Here is a 20,443-nt window from a genome sequence, read left to right on the forward strand (position 1 = left end):
ATTTTATAGACCTGTGGCCTTGCATAGGCTACTTTCTGCTATGATTTCCAATCCACCGAGTCTGAAAAGCACAAGAATGAATGGGTGTGTCTATGGATTTAAACGTTGTATTTCAAGTATTTTAACTATGCATAAAGATAATCAGTACACCTAAATTAACTTAGTCATGTACAGTCTTCTATTTCAGATGTTAAGCTTGATTTTTAAAAATAGCATAAAACACATCAGTAGTCAGTAAAAGCACCATTTATAGATAAGGCTAGGCTGAGAAATTTTCTATTTTCAAGAGCTAAATTCCTTTGAGACATGCTTAAATTATCATTTAGAATCTGGAGCTCTGACCAGAACTCCATTACATCTGACTTTTCTTTCCCTTCGCTCCCCTCCCCGCTTAGATGACCACGGTGATCTTTGTTGATTATACAGTCCATTTTCAATTGATCTAGGACTCAAATTTTATGTAATTCAAAATGTGTATATATATTATATGGCATAATCATGCCTTGTTTCTACTTGTAACTCCTGTTTAGTATTTGAAAATGTTTCTTTTTACAAATACTTTTAAACAAAGTTTGTGAAAGTTTTCAATTCAAAATAAAGACTTTTAATGCCCTAACTGTATTTAATGCCTGAAGCTTTGTGTAAATGGGGAGGGGGAAGGGAAGAATTCAAGGGGGATGGAGGCCTATCTATGAGTCCTTAGACAGCTCTGCACGTACGCTTATAGGTTTACACCTGTAATCTTTTGTCCTTAATAAAAAGAATAAGGGTATATTTTAAGGTTTACTGTAAATGAAAGCATGAGTGGTAACAGGGTCATTTATTAATAGGTAAGGTCTAATTTTTAAAATTTTACATGTTAAGTATATAAGGGTTCCTGAAACATAATACACACTGTTAAAGGCAGGCTGCTAAGACCAAGGGTGTTGTGGAAAAACAACCCTGCGTGAGAATTGGTTCTGACCTCCTCCCCACTGGTGTGATTTGCTGCCACTGGGTCTCCACCTTCTCTCCGTCCCTGCAGTCAAGCCCACTTAAGCCCCTCAGACACACTCTTCACCTACACTAGTGATGTCTTACAGTGTCACGCTGGCCATACAACTTCCTCTCTTAAACTCCATCCGTGACTCCCTAGCCCACCAACTGAATTCCACCCCTTATGACAAGCAAGGCCCTTCAGGGTCAGGCCCCTGCCTCTCTCTCCACCTTTCTCCGTGTCACTCTCCCATAAGCTTACACCGAAGCATTTGCAGATCTCCGTGTGTCCCAGGACTGGGCTTTACCTAGAAGTTCCCTCTTCACCTCTGTTCCCTAACAGCTGTTTGTCTGTTTTCTACTGGAAGTTTTATGGTTTCTTACATTCAAGTCTTTTATCCATTTTGAGTTGGTTTTTGTGTGTGATGTGACATAGTGGTCTAGTTTCATTGTTTCGCATGCGGCTCTCTAGTTTTCCCAACACCATTAAGGGCCCATCAACAGATGAATGGATAAAGTAGATGTGGTGTGTGTGTATACACATACACACACACACACACACACACACACACAATGGAATACTACTAGTAAGTCATACAAAAAGATGAAATCTTGCCATTGGCCACACACGGATGGACCTTGAAGGTATCATGCTATGTGAAATAAGTCAGATGGAGAAAGACAAATACCATATGATTTCATTCATATGTGGAATCTAAATAAATAAAATAAACCAAACAAAAACAAACACGGATAAAGAGACCAGAGTAGTGGTTACCAGAAGGGATGGGGGTGGGAAGAGGGAAAAATGGATAAAGGGGGTCAACTGTATGGTGACGGAGGGAAACTGAACTCTTGGTGGTGAGCAGGCTGAAGTTCGGACAGAAGTTTAAAAATAATATTGTCCACATAAAACCTATGTAATGCTAGAAAGCAATTTTTTTTAAAAAGCTTAAGTGGCTGCCAATAACTAAAATATGTTTGGGTTTGCTTGAATTCTTCTCTAGGGAGCAATACTGTGGCAGTGTTTTCTGACCTAATACCTCAAAGTATGACACAGGATCTAAAGCTAAATATATTAACTTTCAAACACAAATAAAAAACTAATTTATAAAAAATAAATTTAAAATAAGTGAGCTACATACCCTTTATCACCTTTCCAGTAAACATCATGGTCTTATCTCTCTCGCTATACTTATTCATTGTTTTATTATTTTTATCTGTTTGGGTGCGGTTCCTCCCCGCTGGACTGTGAACTTCCTAAGAAAGTCAGTGGCCATGTTGGATTTACTTTCAACCTGGATGCCTAACACAAGGCAGCTAATAAGCGCTCGATGTAAAATTGCTGACTGGTGGAACATAAATGCATATTCACAGTTAAAATTTTTAGAATATGTGTTACTTTGCAAAATATTCCTCTGACTCTTTGCTGGTATGTTATATACCCGCTCCTGGGAAGTAATCAGATAATTGTAGAAATAATCGGATGATTCCTAGAAGAAAAAATTTAAATGTTGGTTAAAAATAAGATTTCATTTCAGTGAAAGATTAAGCAGAAATGTTGGACTTTTATGAATAAGGATGCCAGTATCTATACAATAGTAGTGGTAATGGAATTCCAAAATTCTGGACTAGGATGAGCCGCCAGGATTATTCAAGTGATATTAGAGCATATTTTCCTTTGTAATATTTGACGGTATTTTTAGAGAATAATGATTTACTCTTAAATATTTTAACTTATAGGTTCTAATAAGGACTTCTGTGTAAGATACATTAACTTGAATGTACTAACTGAAGACTTCTACTCTTAAATATTTTTATTAGTTATGGGCTCTAATAAAGACTTTGGTGTAAGATATATTAACTTGAATGTAATTAAAGATATCTTTGCAAAACTTAATTGCGCTAATGAAAGAGGGCTCAGGACACCCAGATTCTCATCTTAGCTCTGACATGCATCGGCGTCTAGATCTCAGTTTTCTCTTTTTTAACTGGAGTTTAAATGTACCTGTCTGGTTCACTGAAAAATTGACTGTCAGCCCTAATAGAAATGAGAAAGTTCTTGATAAGTCGCTAATTTAAGTAAACTGGCTTAAATTAGGCGTTCAGCTTGAGATAATGTGAGATTCGAGTAGAGGTTAGTAAGATGGAACTGGAGGACAGACCAATGAAAGACAGCAGATGGAGGTGAAGACTGAGCGGGGTGTTTAAAGGCAGAAGCTTCATCCAGAGGTCAGCATATCTTTCTCTAAAGGTCCAGAGAGTAAATACGTTCAGCTTTGCAGGGCATATAGCCTTTGACGCAACTACTCAGCTCTGCAGCTGTGTGCAGCGTGAGAGCAGCGTAGACAGTAGATGAATGCATGGGCGTAGTGGTGTTCCATCACAACTTTATTATTGGACACTGAAATTTGAGTCTCATATAATTTCACATGTCATGAAGTATTATTCTTTTAGTTTTTTTCAACCATTTATAAAGGGACCAGCTGGATTTGGCCCAAGGGCCATAATTTGTTGACTCCTGCCTCACACCACTAAAATCATTAAGGTTTCAAGGGGGAATAAGTGAATAGCAAAGGACGGAAGTATAACGACTGGCTCGTGGAAGCTTGTTAAGAGTTTGTCAGAATCCAGAGAAGGGGCCATCAAAGGTAGGAAAGGAGCTAGTGGTTTGCAGTGTTGCTGAAGAACAGTGCCAGAACTGGGTCATTAGTCGGAAATGATTCAAAAGATGACTAGAAAGACGCGGAGAGAGCAGAAGACCCTTGGTACTGGTTAGAAGTTCATGGTGGCCACTGAGAACTTTTTTAAATGGTGAGTGGTAGAATTTTAGGCAGGGGGAAAGATAATTTGTGCATCAAAAGTGGAAGTGTTAGGTTTAGAGCAATCATTCATGCAGCTGGCTGTTTAACTCTGCAGCATGTAGAAAGACAACCATGAGGTTGTGAAGTTGATTTCTATTCACAGTAAAGGGCATTACTGTCCCTTTATTAAGCTTAAGGCTGCTTAGCTGTCTCTTCAGATATTATTCATGTCTCTAACAAATACTTATATATGCTTACCACATACCAGGGACTGTTCCAAGGACCTTGTCAATAATAACTCTTGAAATTCTCATAATAGCCTTGTAATGTAGTGTTGTTACCTCCGTGTTACAGATGAGAAAACCAAGGTATGGAGAGGTCACTTCTCTAGTAAGTGGCCAGTATCCTGGGTGACATGGCTCCAGAGCTGAGCTCTTCACTCCTTTGCTATGCCGTCAAGTCTTCCACGTCCGGGATATTAGAACTTTTTTAAAAAATTGTTGCTACTGGTATAGAGCTAAAGTTAGAATAAGAAGTACCATGGATTTATGTATTTTCTGTTGAATGTGTAAATGGAACCATTGAAAAATACTAGACACTTTCGTAAAACCATGGCTCTTCAATAAACTGTGACATCCAGGCAAATGCAAATTATAAGATGAAAACACTTCCTGGGCTTCCCTGGTGGTGCAGTGGTTGCGAGTCCGCCTGCCGATGCAGGGGACACGGGTTCATGCCCCGGTCCGGGAAGATCCCACATGCCGCGGAGCGGCTGGGCCCGTGAGCCATGGCCGCTGAGCCTGCGCGTCCGGAGCCTGTGCTCTGCAACGGGAGAGGCCATAGCAGTGAGAGGCCCGCGTACAGTAAAAAAAAAAATAAAACGCGTACAGTAAAAAAAAAAAAAAAACCACTTCCTCATTCTCATGCTTCTATGCAGGATGTAAAGTAAGAGATGAGAAAATCATTGGGGAAATCTTTATAATTAAAAAGCTCTTTCCAAACACGACTTATTATGTAACACAATAAATACCATAATTTACGTGGTTCTTTCCTGAAGCTCTGGACTTAGGAGGTTAAGAGGCAGTGCGGAATAATGCATAGAGGACAGTGTGCCCCCTGTGCGCCCTGGGAAGTGGAGTGGAAGCCTGCTTTCTACCCCTAGACTCACCACTGACTGCTGTGTAACCACATAATGGCATTATCTTTACACAACCCAGGCCACTTAATATCAGGTTTAATTGAATGAGAAAGGAAATTACTCCATGCGTGACTCTTACCAGAGTTCATTTTCTTAGAGCACTTCTCTGACTAGTCCTAATGTCTCACTACCCATAAACATATCTCCCTCTTTAAAATGAGAGCCGGTGGGATTCACTGGATAGATTCTTATTTTATTGCCATTGCCTCCTTCAAGGTTTTACTCAGATCTCACTTTTTCAAGCTCTACCCTGACTCATGTTTAATACTACAACTTGGCCACCTCCCCTCCTCCCAAGCCCCTTTTATCCTATTCAACTTTTTCCTTTGTCCATTCCACTTACCATATAATTGTGGTCTACTGTCAAGTAATGTAAGCTCCAAGAGGGATCTCAAATGAGTGGCCCTTAGTATGTGCTCAATATTTATCTTTCAATGAATGAATCCATGTTCCAGTGCCATTGTTGTATACATGAAAGGCCATATGCTGTTTCCAGTTGGAAGTTTGCATGGGGACATTCTACCTCGGAAACTTGTTGGTTGTGAACTGAATAGGAGTGCTTCCTGCCAGAAACCTCTACTACCTGTCTGAGTGCAATGAGCTGAGAGGCAGCTCTTGAAGCCGGGCCAGGTTGTCATTCTTGCTTATAAGTGTGTTTTCCTATGGGAGACTTTGCACACTCGTTTCAGGCAGCTTACACTCACAGTAGTTTGTCATTTGCCATCTGGCCATGTGGTTACTTTTAAATAAAGCTATGTATGGGATGAAATAACACAAATTGGAAATCTTTGATAATATGTATGGTGATAGGATAATATGTGTGTTTTGGTTTTTTTTGTTTGCTTTGCTTTTGTTGTTGTTTAAAAAATAAGATTGGGGGGAAAATGATTTGAGCAGGAATCATTCCAAAGTTTTCCCTAGAGGGAGCCCCTTATATAAATTTTATTCTTTGACTAAGAGCTTTTGTTATAAACTAAATGTTTTGAATTAGTGGGTTATTACATTTTTCCATTCAGTTGTAAGCCTGGCCCAAAGCTATGAAATAAGAGATTGTCTAACGTGCCTCAAAAACTGTTTTGCCATGAAGTGGAATTGGGGAGAGATGTGAGGAACATTCTTTTCCTTTGTCCCTTTTCATAATATTTTCTTATTTGTGTTCTTTTCCTTTTTGTTCCTGTCCCTTTACCCCAGAGAGTATTTTTTACAGTGTCTGTTTGTACCACGTTTCGGATTCTTCTCTGTTTGTGTTTCCCCAGTTCTCTGTGGCTAATTGCAAATGGGCGAAAGAACCAGAACTCAGTACAGTACATTCAAGTTAAAGAGAAACTCAAATAATGATTGTTAGAAATTATTCCTCTTCTCTCCCATGGGTGTGGAATTTTTAAAACCTGGCTTAGATGATAATTAAATTTAAAATACAGATTTAAATGATTAGGGTACTATTTCATCTAATTTCTCCTTTGGAGTGGGAGAAGTTGAGGGTTTTTTTTGTGGGGTGAGGTGGGAGAGTTGCGGAAGCTAGATGCAAACAAGATCACCCTTTGGAACAATGACAACGCTATGCTCACACTGGCAAGAAAAAAAAAAGAAACTGGGTGAGAAGACAGGGCGTACTAAATTGCAGGAAAATGCAACCAAGTCCTCATTTACAGCTCCATGGAGATTCTATTGTAAAGTTTTACTGCTTCTTTGCAAACATTCCTTTGGTGTGGGAGGCTGAGCCTGGGGGCATGGTTGGGGAAACAATAGTCTGGCTCTTCCCCCCCCCCCCAAATCAGTTCAAATGCCTGACTTAACTAGGGAGTCAAAGAATCAACAGACTGGCTCTAAGACTTGGCGGCTCCAGTGAAAAGATCTGGATGTTCACAGTGGCCCAGTGAAAATGGGGAACACATTTACTTCACCTCAACTTCCTTAAGGAAAATCTGCACTGTTTTTTTGGAATCCAGAGAGGAGAAACTTCTGATCTATTGGAGAGAAAACTGAATAATTAAGCACCAAGACAGAAAGACCGATGTGACTATCATGCTAATAAGAACTGTGATTGGCTTTCTCTTTCTGTACACGTTGTCACTGGCCGCTCTCAGCCTTAAAGATTAGGTTTCACTGGGAGCGTTTCAGGTTCAAGGACTGTTAATGGTTTGTAACTGCCTGGCAATAAGCTCAACCTCAAAGTTACATCACCCCGGGCAGATGTCTAAGGATTCAAGGCCAGAGGAAGAAAGTTCGAATCTGGAGCAGAAGGATGCCGCTTGCCACCTGCTTGCTGCGCGCTGAGCTTTTAATGTGATTCAAATTTCTAAGCCCTATGTAGACATCCTGGAAATGGTGGTCTTTATTAATACAAAGATCAAGTCTTTAATTAAACTTTTTAGGAAGAAAAGTAAGTAGTTTCTTTTCTCCCCCACTACATGTGAGTGTGTGTGTGTGTGTGTGTGTGTGTGTGTGTGTTATGTACTACTTCATCCTTTCGAGTGACGGAATTAAGAGTGTGAAACAGCATAATTGGCATGAGTTAAACTCCATTCTATACCAAGTTGTTCAAACACCTCAGACTTTTGTAACTCTAGGGCAGAATTCTGTGATTTTTTTTTTAGCATGTCTTATTTATTTATAGTTGGGATTTTAGGTGAATTCATTTCTGCTGCTCAAAAGAAGTCCTTTGAAGAAGGGGAGGGAAAAAAACCCTTGTATTTACTTTATGTCTGCCTTGATGTACAGTGTATGGTTTTTTGATTCTTTGGCTAAATATATGAGGAGCCTCTGTGTAATGTATCACATATTTTTGGTGGGGATGATCCTCTAAAACTCCCTGGCACTCTGTTAGGTATTTAAGAGCTCAAGGACAGGCTCTGTCTAGACTGATCAGTCATTGTAAAGTACACAGCTTTTGTGATGTGGCTTCATTGTATTCTTACCACTGGTTTAAATTTCTTTAATCCAGGCGCTTCTTCATTCTTTGGAAAGTATACTTTTTATAAATACATGGTTCTGTTTTTTACATAGTTGTTGGTTTATTTTATTTTACTTTAGTTTTTGGACCAGTGGATTTAAGCTGGATATATGTGCCATGGGCAGGAGCCACTGGTAAGAGAAACTTTGGAGAAAGCAAAAGAACAGCCCTTGGGGCTCATTTCTACAGCTTCCCTGGTTGAAGGCTGTCTTTGGATGGGCTGATTAAAGTCTGCCCTGGCAAGAGTGAGATACACCAGGGGAGAGACAACTGTTCTTTCTTAGGAGCCAGTTTGGTAGCTGTGTGGTGGGGCTGATGGTGTGATTACACAGACACTATTACTTGGATTTGATTTGTAATTGGCGAATAGGAAGAGTTTCAATTTTCAGTATTTTCCAACTATGAAGTATGGTAATTCAGTCTTTCAAATAAATAGACATTAGCGCAAAACATTGTAATTAACTGTGGCTACTCTTTGGGGGACATATGGTGAGTCCCACCCTGTGCAGGATTCTCAGATACATAACTAAGAGCTAAATCGGGTCTCTGTGGATTTCATAGATTAAGTTTGATAGTTCTATGCACCATGCAAAACATTTGTTCCACGGAGGTTATGTGAAATGCCAGGTGCCTAGTTTACATGCTGCTTTTAGCAAACATTAAAAGCAGAAAGCACACAGGACATTTCTGTTTTTATTTAACTTGATGTCTAGTTCTCAGTTTATTTTCCCATTTAGCAATTTATGGAGAAAGTGGGATGGTTTTAAAAAATTTTGTCCAGTTTTATTGAGATATAATTGACATACAGCACTGTGTACGTTTAAGGTGTATAGCATGATTTGACTTGCATACATCATGAAATGATTTTCACAATATGTTTAGTGAACATTCATCATCTCATATAGATACAAAAGAAAAAGAAAAAAATTTTTTCTTTGTGATGAGAATTCTGAGGATATACTCTCTTAACAACTTTTATATAGAACACAGCAGTGTTACTTGTGTTCATCATGTTGCATATCACGTCCCTAGTACTAATTTATCTTACGACTGGAGAAGGTGGGATGTTTTAGGAAATGAATTACTTAAAGCCCGCCTTGTAGAATTCAGTAGCTGTAGAGAAGATGGTATATGGGGTGAGCGCTGACCATGGTATATGTGGTGGCTTGTGTTCCCAGGGGCACTGAGAAAGGCCAAGTTCCTCTTCAGCGATGGTTGAAAAGTCAGGAGCTACCTTCAAGTAATTGCACTGCTCTCGCCACAACCGTTCTTTACATGAGTTATTTCATAAGCTAAGACTTTACATATATTAGTTCATTTGATCTGTTTAATGGCTGTAATAGCTGTACTGTAAGGTACGTTGGGTTAACTTTAAACATGTTCAAATAGAAAGGTTCAATAGTTCATGCACACCTGTTGATTTTATTTTACGAGTCTACTTTATGGTCTCATTTCCAGGGACATGTTACGTTGTAGAAAAACGTATGCCCAGAGTGCCCTGTGTGGCATAGGTCAGAGGTAGGGGAAGACTCGCCCCTGACTCACAATTGTCGTATCTGCTGGTTTTACAGGAGTTAGACTTGTCACCCTCAGTAACTGCCTCAGCACAGGGTCCTTCTCAAACTTCTTTAGTCTCTACTACACCTGGCTTATGGCAGCAGTTATATAGAGAGTATTTAAAAAATTGTTGTTGAATATTTATGGTGCTGTCAGTTTCGTATTGGTACCCCACTTAGATTGCGTTGTCAGGAAAAAATGAAATGCGTAGACAAAGCGATCCCAGTCCCTAGAAGGATAAAGGAAAATTGTCATAGAGATTTAGCCTACCTATCATTTCCCCCTCTGATGTCCTCAATCTCTTTTGTGTTGGAAAAATTCAATTGAATTGGATTATATTGGGAAAAGTCAATTGCATTGGAATTTCTAAAAACATTGGAATATAAAAGTATTCCATGAAAGCGAGAAATACAGAGAAAATTTTGTAGCACAAATGGATTTCTAATTAGATATGCTATTTAAATGTATTACCTTGAATGTTTATGATTAGTTTTGTAAAAATTCAATTGAGTTTATAACAGTGATGTTTTAAAAATAATGCCTTAGAGGGGAAAGAATTGGTCCCAACTTCTTAGTAGAAAATTTGTTTTCTGTCTTGACAATCTAACATTTACTAAAGCAATGACATAGTACAATTGACTATTATTTGTCATGGCGGAGTTCAGCAGGAGTTGGAGGTCTTCATTGACTTTGTTAATCGCTTTCTAACATTGGAGTAGAGGGAGGGCCTAAAAAGCTGGGAAGCAATTAACTGAACAAACACGAAACACAGTGGGAAGGACCCCTGGGATCTGAGATTGAGTCTTTTTTTTTTTTTTTTTTTTTTTTGCGGTACGGGGGCCTCTCACTGTTGTGGCCTCTCCCGTTGCGGAGCACAGGCTCCGGACACACAGGCTCAGCGGCCATGGCTCACGGGCCCAGCCGCTCCGCGGCATGTGGGATCCTCCCGGACCGGAACACGAACCCGTGTCCCCTGCATCGGCAGGCGGACTTTCAACCACTGCGCCACCAGGGAAGCCCCCTGAGATTGAATCCTATTCAAAATTTGTTCCATTTCTCCCTTGCTGGCCCTTACCTATGGATGTGTTAGGTACCAAGAACTCACCTTGATGTAACACATTTAATTTGACCTCTGAATGTGTTCTTTCTTTCTACAGCTGTTTCCAACCTAGATGAGGAGAGTCGATGGACAGTTCACTACACTGCTCCATGGCACCAGCAGGAGAATGTGTTCCTTCCCACCACAAGACCCCCCTGCGTAGAGGACCTGCACCGCCAAGCCAAGCTCAACCTCAAATCAGTATTGAGGGGTAAGATGGTGCCCTGCAAGCGTGTTGTTCTTGGATTATTGACTGTTAGAATTGAAAGCATAGGTTTAGTTGCTATTTATAATGAACGGATAGTATGCTGTGTCTTTATAAAATATCATAAATACTCACAACCTAATACATGCCTAATATGTTCTGGTCTCTGAAAGCTGCTGGTTTACAGATATGCAAATCTGTCCTTAAAGAGCCTGCTCCATGTTAGAACCCTCGAGCATGTTTAAACCACTAGTACCAATTTAATCCAAATAAACACCTGCTGATGTGGGGAATTTTGCCACTGCCTTTTTAAGACTATTTTAAGTATTCAAAGCAAATTGTTAAAGCTAATACTTTGTAATGGTTTGTTCAGTTAGTTCAAGTTGGGTGGAAAGGGGACCTAAATACAGACTGTGAAGGAGTGCAGAGTGGTTTGATTTATCAGAACTTGGGCAGCACCCAACGGGGCTCCTTTAAGCCCAGGTGGGCAGAGTGCACTGTGGCCAGTAGGAAATCCAGGAAGAGTGTACACCTGTATCTAGTTTAAAATTCTCATTTTCCCCTCAGCTTGATGCTGATGTTAAGAAGAGTTTATGCATGGTACAAAGAAGGCATCCTAAAAGTGATAAAGAAGGGAGGACGTTCTTTAAAAGAGGAAGAAGTGACTTTTAAGATTCAGAGACTTGCTCTTAAAGCAACAAACCAACATTCTTATCCTACCAGACTCTGCTTCTACCAGTTTTCTCCCCTGTGCTGTTTGGGATCTAACTATACTAAAAAAGTACCTGTTGCTTATCTGAAATTTAATTTAATCAGGCATCCTATATTTTAATTAATTGTTTAAGACTTACATCTAAGAAATACCGTTATTGATTCAAGAAAAACCCAGCATGAGGACCCCTCTAATTTTTATGATAGTTTTTACTTGTGTATCAGTCATTTATTAAGTAATTCATATATTAATGTACTGTTACTATAACTGCTGTGGTTACTAGCTAACATTTATTAAACACTCAACTCTGTACCAAGTATTGCTCTAAACCATTGCACATATTATCTCTTAATCCTCACAGTAATCTACAAACCATTACTGTGCCAATTTTACAGATGACAACATAGAGACACAAAGATCAGAAACTTGCCTAAGATCTCAAAGTTAGTGGCAAAACCAAGATTTAACCTTGGACAGTCTCAGGCTATAGAGCCCATATTCTTAACTGCTGCCTTTAACAACCTTTTGTTTGAAACCTATTATTCTGGCAGAAATGCAGAATACACAGGGTCTCAGCTCTCGTGGAATTTATACTTATACCTAGAGTGCAAATCACAGTGTGAAAAATACTCGAGAGGTGCCAAAAATTGCTGTATTGTAATTGAAGAAAGCAGATAATCTCTGCTTAGAGAAGGAATAGCTGTCAGTAGACTCACAATAGATTTGGTATTCCGAGCAGAACTGTACAAACATTTTCGATCATGGCCCTGTTTTTTCTTCCTTTAAGCTTTTATAATGCTTCAGTTATCTCATATGTATCTTGCAGTCTTATGTATCTTGTATCTTACAGTCTTGGCATTGGACTCTCCAGCAATGAGGACATTATTGAGCTCCCTTTTTCATTTAGACTGAATACCCTGTATATTTAGTGACTAAACGCTTAAATGAGGAGAATCACGTTAGTTGGGCGCCTCCGTATGGCCTTGGAGTTGTACTTTGACCTTTGTTGACTTCATGAGGTGCCTAAATCCAGCCACAATTTCTTCTAGATCCCTTCAGTTCCTAGTGATTTGTCTTTAGTAAATTTTGACAAAGAGCTTCTCTACGTAGAGCTCACCTTCCTCCACCAAAGAATTACTAAGAAGATTAAATGGCAAGGTTCCCAGGACAAACCCCTGAGGGAGTGCCATTGTTAACGTTTCTCTTGTTGCTCTGAAGACAGAACACTGCATGGTCTGGCTTGTAGAGAATGCTTTCTCAAAGGTATATGTGAGTTTGAATATTCAGGCCCAGTGGTTTTTTGATAACTCTCCAGGAAATTGTGCTTCACTACCTCTTTCATGTATTTTTCCAGTACCAGATCAGAGCTTCTCTTTTCTGCCCTTAGAACACTGAGCATCTGTATATAGATTTTTCTGATTTTATTTTCTTTTGGACTGTTCAACAGATACCTATGAACTGTCATCACCACTGGTTTTGCCTACACTTAGATTTTATTTTGAAAAGGTAAATGCTTCAGTGATTGCTTAAATGCCCTAAAATCGTTCATCGAAGGGATTTACTATTAATAAAATTAATAAGTTTGGGAAATTCTTACAGCTCAACTTTTAAATCTGGATTTAAATGCACCTTAAGAGATTTCAGATAACAGATAACTTGAAGAATAGTGGTTGAGAAAGATGAAACGAGAAAGAACATCTGAGTTCTTTTGTTCTTCATTTATTTACTTTTAGTCACATGCACAGAACTTCACATACCACTTCCCCTACATCATGTTAGCAACTCGAAATAAACACATGAGTGCAGAGCATTTATTGCCTCATTATCAGTGAAGATTAAAAAGAAAAAATCCAGTCCCTTACTATATGGCAGCTGTTAAAGTATGATGTTATATAAGATTATCAGTCTAAGTTAATATGACCTCAACAGCCTTTGCTTAAAAATACAGAAAAGTAGGTCACTATTCACAACGAGCTTTCTAATATTTTGTTCCTCCTTTTAGTCTTACTATGACTTTGTCCATTGTTTTAAGGAAGAAATACTATCATTTAATGTTAAACAGGTTGGTGCTTTTTCTTAATCATTAAATGCTCATTGTCGGAGCTGTTCTGTCAGTTTTTGTGGGGCGCTCAGCTCCCCTCTTGAGGACCATAAAATACAGAGGGAAATGATACAGTGAATACTAACAAATGAATAACTAAGTGTTGTAAACATTTGCTTATGTTAAAGTAATGCACAGATGCTTACTGGTCAGTAGAGTGGTTGAGGAAGGCACTTTTTTTATGAAAAACCTAAGCTTGAGTTAGTACATAAAGGTAGATAATAGACACTACTTAATACGTCTTTAAGAATCAGTTCTTTGCTATGCCAGGAGTTTTTAAATGAAGAGACAAAAGGTCGTGGGTCCCCAGCTTTGAAGAGCTGAGCTTGCTGTCTGGTGTCAAGACTGAAGTAAACAGACAGTAGTGTAATGGAGACAGGCGTGAGGTACGCTGGGCATATGGGGGAGAGCTCGGTCAGCCAGAACAGCACTGGGAGACCACCACTCTCCCATTCCCCCGCTGCGGAGGAGATGGGCTTTCCTGGTGCGTCACACAGCATGTGGAGTACCTGCAGCAGGTGGTTTCCATTCCCGTCCAAACAAAGCAGAGATCTTTTATATTTGTTGTTGGGGGCTAGTCTCTGGAGAACTTGATAGAATTTAGTGACCATGCTCTTGGATCAAATAATTTGGTTTTGTTGATTTATTTAGTTACTAGAGATTTAGGTAATGACTTATTGCTAACAACAGTACAAACGTGTACCCGTTTGTTTTTGTTTTTTTATTTTTGGCTGTGTTGGGTCTTCGCTGCTGCGCACGGGCTTTCTCTAGTTGTGGCGAGCGGGGGCTACTCTTCGTTGCAGTGCGCCGGCTTCTCATTGCAGTGGCTTCTCTTGTTGCAGAGCACGGGCTCTAGGTGCATGGGCTTCAGTAGTTGTGGCACACGGGCTCAGTAGTTGTGGTTCGCAGGCTCTAGAGCACAGGTTCAGTAGTTGTGGCGCACAGGCTTAATTGCTCTGCGGCATGTGGGATCTTCCCGGACCAGGGATTGAACCCGTGTCCCCTGCAATGGCAGGCAGATTCCCACCACTGCACCACCAGGGAAGTCCATACCCATATTTTAAGAGTATTTTAATATTTGGGTAAACAGGACATCTGGCTAGTAATGAATAGTGAATTTTACTGAATTTCCAGAATTCTTCCCTTTTAATTTCCATAATTATTTGAACCCTTCATGAACTTCATCAGAGTTAGTTGTGATGGTCAGTAACCTTTATCTATCTAAATTTTTATCTAGATAGTTTTTATATATATTGAAGGGGCCACAATTCAGTGGAAAAAGGGGACTTGAGGGATGAGGTAGGCTCGCTCAGACTCAATGAAAGTTTCAGATTTTATTTCTTCACAACCTGTAGGCCTCATTTGACAGTTTTAAGATTATTAAAGGCTGAAACAAACATGTTATTTTTCAGCCTTCATTCCCCCAAAAGGCCAACTTGGGAGAGAGATAAACATACTTTCTCATAGTATGTTTAACAGGCAGTTTGGTTACTGCATCTGTGTTAACTCCTGCCTGAATTAGTTCACAGAGCATCTGTTGTTGGTATCAGAAACCGTCTAGTCACGGCTCTCATTCCTGAAGAAATATATTTTAGCAAGTCAGCCTACTCTGTGGCTCTAGAATTAGGAGTGCAAGCACAGGGTGGAATGTTGGATCTGGCCTGTGTTATTTCAGAGTCAGAAGGTTATGTTTATTGTACCTGGAGAGATAAGAATTGGGGATTTACACTTTGAAGAAATGACTATTTGTACCAAGTGATTTAAAACAATAGTGTGTGTGTGTGTGTGTGTGTGTGTGTGTGTGTGTGTGTGTGTGTGTGTACAGACCAACCTGTTTAACATTAAAGAGTGGTATACCTTTCTTAAAATTATGGACAAGGTTTCCAAGTAGTTCCAGCCAGGTTTCTCTGACAGTTCGTGACACACAGACTTTATCTAAGGGTCACTGCATCTACCTTTCATTGCCAAGAAACCACCTACTAGTTGCATTTTGACTTGGACAAGTAAGTCTGTTCTGGGAAGGGCTGTGGGGATCTCTGGATTTGATGAGGGGGCTTGGTGGTCTCATTTGTCTACATTGGGCTGATGGGCCCCTGGGATATCCCAGGTGCCCTGTGGTTTTGGTTATAGAGTCTCTTCTTGGGGGTCCTGTGGCATTTTTTACAGAGCTTTCTGGAAGACACCTTTCTAGGCATGACCCGGGGGATGTTGGCTGAGAGCTCTCTCTCTTGCAATGATACATCTGCTCACCACCCAGACAGGCTCAGGACGAACATCTGCTTTGCCCACCTTGTGCTAATGACAATGGATTTTTCATCTTTTTCTTTTCTGTCACTTTTTAAAAATTATGACATAGAACACAGACAAATACATAAGACTTGTACAGTTTAACAAATAATTATAAAGCAAACATCTATGTAACTATTATTACTCTGGTCAAAAAATAGAATATGACCTGAACTCCAGAAACCTCCTGTTGTTCTTGCTTTCTAGTAGGAAAAGCCCAGGTTCACGAAAAGTGCATGGGTCACATCTAGGTTCACATCCTGCCTCTGTTATGTACTAGGAATATATTATTTGGGTTTAATTTTGAGTGTATCTCTTTAACATTTTGAGCTTTTTTTTTTCATCTATAAAATAAGATAATATCTGTTTTCGTGGGAATAAAACCAACTTATTTATCTAAGGTGTCTCAAAGTACCTGCGCCTCAATGTGGAAGCAGTGTCTGTAGAAAGAAGGGTGCCTTTTAAGTGCAGGGAATACAGATAGAACTTTCAGCCCTCTTTCCCAAAAGGCTATCATGATTTAGCGGACACTTCCTCTCCCAGCCGTTATGCTCCTGGGATATACAGTGGGGAGGAGGAAGAGAGGAAGAGAACAAGGAACTTCGTCAGATGACAGTGACAGCCGTCGACACTTGTTCATTTCGTCCACATGAGCAAGATTCCTTTTCCCCGACTCCCCATCAACCTCTGAAAGATGCCCAGGATGCTAGAGCTGGAAGGGCCCTCCCCGGTCCTCTGGTTAATAAATCCCCTTTCCATTTTGTAGATCAGGACCTATCAGAGTTAAGGGATTGACTGACAGCTGCTTTGCAGTTTATAAATGGCTCTGCCCAGAACTCCAAATCAGGTTTCTCAGCCCATGCTGGCCTGTTCTGATCTCAGATCCCAAGGGCCTATCTCTGACGCCTCTTCAGCTGCCCTCAACTTCCAGAAAGGTCACTGGGACAGGGCTTACACGGGGAATCCAAAGGCTCAGGGCAGATTGGGTTTCTTCAGCCAGTTAATTTAGGAAATGCAAAATAGCCTAAGGTGGTGGCTTCCCTGTTGCTCATGAAAACTTCTCTTCACTCATTCCTGATTTCATTAAAAGTCAAATATGTTTAAGAGAAATAAAGAAAGGAGGCTTCATCATGAGACATCACGTGTGACAAACATCTGTAACCATTGTTTCATCCTAATAGCATTTGGTGCATATTTTTAGAGCAACGGTAGGTCATGAGTACCTCGATGGACTTAAAAAAAATAGTAATAAATAGGTTATAAGAGCGACAAAGGAAAGAAAGATAAGGGAAGAGAAACATTACGTATACCAATGATTTAGCACTTGTAGCCAGTTTACTCTTTGCCTACTCCTGTACTTACATTCTTCCTGAAGAATCCTTTGGTAAAATTGATGTGCAAAAGGAGATGGTTAAATGTCACTGGTTAAAGAAGGATTGTCTTTCATTTTTTTTTTATAAGAAAGAAACATTACATTACACTCATTCATGGAGAATTTTAACTTATTTACTAGTTTAAACAAAAATAGGCATAGAATTAAGGGCAGGGCAGGGAGTGGTTTGTTATTCTGGAAAAGCCACTGAACAGAAGTAGGATGTGTAATTGTCTCATCTTTCCTGAACCACAGAGGCATTGACATCTTGTTCTGTTGTCAGTAACTGTTCTGAAAAATGAGTTAGGAGACCAGAATTGTGCTTCCAGTGCTGCCAGTAGCCCATGAGGCGTTGGAAAATCATATACCTTTTTTAAAAAATAAATTTATTTTATTTATTATTTATTTTTGACTGTTTGGTCTTCGTTGCTGCGCGCAGGGTTTCTCTAGTTGCGGCAAGCAGGGCTACTCTTCTCTAGTTGCGGTGCGCGGGCTTCTTATTGTGGTGGCTTCTCTTGTTGTGGAGCACGGGCTCTAGGCGTGCAGGCTTCAGTAGTTGTGGCACGTGGGCTCACTAGTTGTGGCTCGTGGGCTCTAGAGCGCAGGCTCAGTAGCTGTGGCGCACGGGCTTAGTTGCTCTGCGGCATGTGGGATCTTCCCGGACCAGGGCTCAAACCCGTGTTCCCTGCATTGGCAGGCGGACTCTTAACCACCGTGTCACCAGGGAAGCCCCATATCCCATTTTTGTACTTGGCTTCCTCCTCTGGAAAACAATTTTCAATCTCCAAGTTCCCTTCTAAGCTCCAAAATTCTGATTGGCCTCTTTTAACTGTTTAAGAGTGATATGCAAAGTTTATTAACACAAAGATACAATTTACGGCTGAACACAAATACTGACAAATTGAATTGTCCACAAATCTAAGTTTGTGGTGACATAAAAGTTTCTAAGTGCACCCAGCAAGTGAGGCACTGGTCTGGATGTTGCAGCAGAGTCAGAGATAAATCGACATGGCTGCTTTCCTAGTTTACACCTCGTCAGAGAGAGAAGTGTGTGAATAACTCACAAGCTTGATAATGGTGGTATCACTGAGCCACACCCTTGTCCATGGGTGTTGTCTTTAAAACAGAAATCTAATCATGCCTCTCATTAATCATTTTTTACCAGCTTTCCACCATTGGCAGGATAAAACCTAACTCCCTTAGCGTCTGAGAACCCTCATTACCCCTGTTTGTCCAGCCTCACCTGACAAATCGCCCTTTCTCCCCCATGCTTCTTTCCTCCTACACCCAAGGTCTTTACCTTGCGCCCTTACACGTAAGGATAAAGTCCTTCTGTTGGAACCCTGGCTTGTCTTGCCCTCCCTTTCTCTCCACCCCACGTCTCAGTCCACTTCCTCTCTCTTCTAAACTACAACCTCTCACACCTGGCCAACTCCTGTTCCCCTTGTAAGGGTCATCTGGTTGATGCTCGGGTTCCCCCAAAGCTTTCCTGGACTCCTCCGGGCAGACCTGGGCATCCCTTACCCACTTTTCTACACATGCCCACAGAACCTTACACCCCTCCATTAAACTAGTAATTGTGTTCACATGTTTATCCCCCCACCTGACAGCAAGACCTTTGGCAGCAGGACCTTTTCTTGTCATTTGTGTGACCCCAGTGCGTGGTACTGTAAATACTCTTGTATTTGTGGAGGTTCTGGAAAGGTCATCTCGAACTCACGAGGAAGATCAGTCACAGAACAAGTGGTGAGAACACGGGAGTGAGGAGATTGGAGATGGAGAGAGTGCAGGGAGAGGAGTTGTGAAGGTTGAGCCTGGAAGGATTTGATCTAGGGGGCTGGAAGGAGAAGTCAGCAAAAGAATAACTGGGGAAGAAGAGAGGAAATCCGGATGGGGCAGTGACCATGGTGCTCAGGGATGGGCAGAGTCGGAAGAGAGGCTACTGAATTGGTCAGTAGGCAGTCACTGGTGACCATCAGAAGAGTGGTTTCAAGGGGGTCTGTGGATTTAAGAAGCCAGGTTTCACGAGATAATTATTTTAACAAGCAGAAAAATAATACAAGTAATATTTTTTAAGAAATAAATGATGTCAACAAGGCAGAGAGAAAAAGGACAGTATTTTGAGGTGGTGGCAGGCTAGAAGTAGTAGTATTATTTGTTTTAAAAACTAGAGCCAATTAAAACATGGTTGTAGACAAAAGAGCCCACAGGAGGAGAAAAAAGTTGCAAATATAAAGAGAGAATGGGAGCATTCCCTGAGGAGACAGCAGGCAGTGAACGGGCACAGGCAGAGGTCAGGTTTCGACTTCTAGTTCCCAGACAGGACTGGGGAAAGGGCATTTTGAGATGGAGCAAAAAAACACTGAATTTGTTTATTAAGGGGTGTTGGAGTCTTGATAGAAAAATGGCCCCCACTATGTGGCTAGTTCCTTGGTGAGAAGGGTGACTTCATTTGGAGCTCTCTCGTTCAGTGCTTGTGAATTTAATTAGGTTGACTTTTCAAAGACAAATGGTAATGTTATTAAAGACTTTTTTTAATGTTTAGTATTTCATTAGACTTCCTTTGGAATTTTTATCCTTAGGGAAAGTTGCCCAACCTGATGAAACAAAGGATTGAATTCTCTATTGAGAAAAGAGAAGTGCAAAGACAAAAATAAAAAATTAACGGAATGGGATGATATACAAAGGTGGCGGTTTAACTTCTGTTGTTTGATTTGATGCCACACAAAATTTTTTATAATACTAACTCTCTGGGTATGATAACCCTGAAAGGGTAGTTAACCTGTGAGAGGGAAGTCAGATGCAAGAGCAGAGAAAAAGGAACAATCATTGCTTTTTCAGTGGGTAAAGAGACCTGTTGCCTTTTTTTAACGGTAAGCAACACACAAAAGATAGAATAGCAAAGACAGTCATTTAAATGATCCAGGTCTCAACAAAGCACTATGGATTGTTTAAACAAAAGGCTTTTTGTTTTGTTTTTGTGTCCATGGTCAGTCTGCTGTTTCAGCAATTCCATTTTAATTCCTGATAAAGTGAGTAACTTGAGTGGCTGCTATATTTCGCCCAGCGCAGCATAAAAATGCTACATTGAAGGTACTGTGGATAAGGTTGTTATCATTCCCTGAACAACTGAAGTCCCTGGTGTTCGTTTAGAATCTTTGCAGGCTATTTGATATTGAGT

The 20,443-nt window shown here is 40.4% G+C and overlaps 1 protein-coding gene across 9 annotated transcripts in view; it reads left to right on the forward strand.

The window, feature by feature from the left end:
• The window catches only part of NHSL1 (NHS like 1), a 340,732-nt gene that overhangs the window by 169,733 nt on the left and 150,556 nt on the right, over positions 1-20,443 (forward strand). For 8 of the 9 annotated variants that reach the window (XR_009543767.1, XR_009543766.1, XR_009543768.1 and 5 more), the window contains exon 2: positions 10,645-10,797. Coding sequence is in view for 5 of the 9 variants with exons in the window: in XM_060167495.1 (XP_060023478.1) it covers positions 10,645-10,797 (153 nt within the window). In the remaining 4 variants the exon portion in view is untranslated. Of the gene's footprint in view, positions 1-7,302; positions 7,361-10,644; positions 10,798-20,443 lie in introns of those variants that run through there. The other variant, XM_060167492.1, reaches the window with a different exon arrangement.

This window comes from Lagenorhynchus albirostris, chromosome 12, assembly GCF_949774975.1.
Source record: "Lagenorhynchus albirostris chromosome 12, mLagAlb1.1, whole genome shotgun sequence".
Lineage (NCBI taxonomy): Eukaryota > Metazoa > Chordata > Mammalia > Artiodactyla > Delphinidae > Lagenorhynchus > Lagenorhynchus albirostris.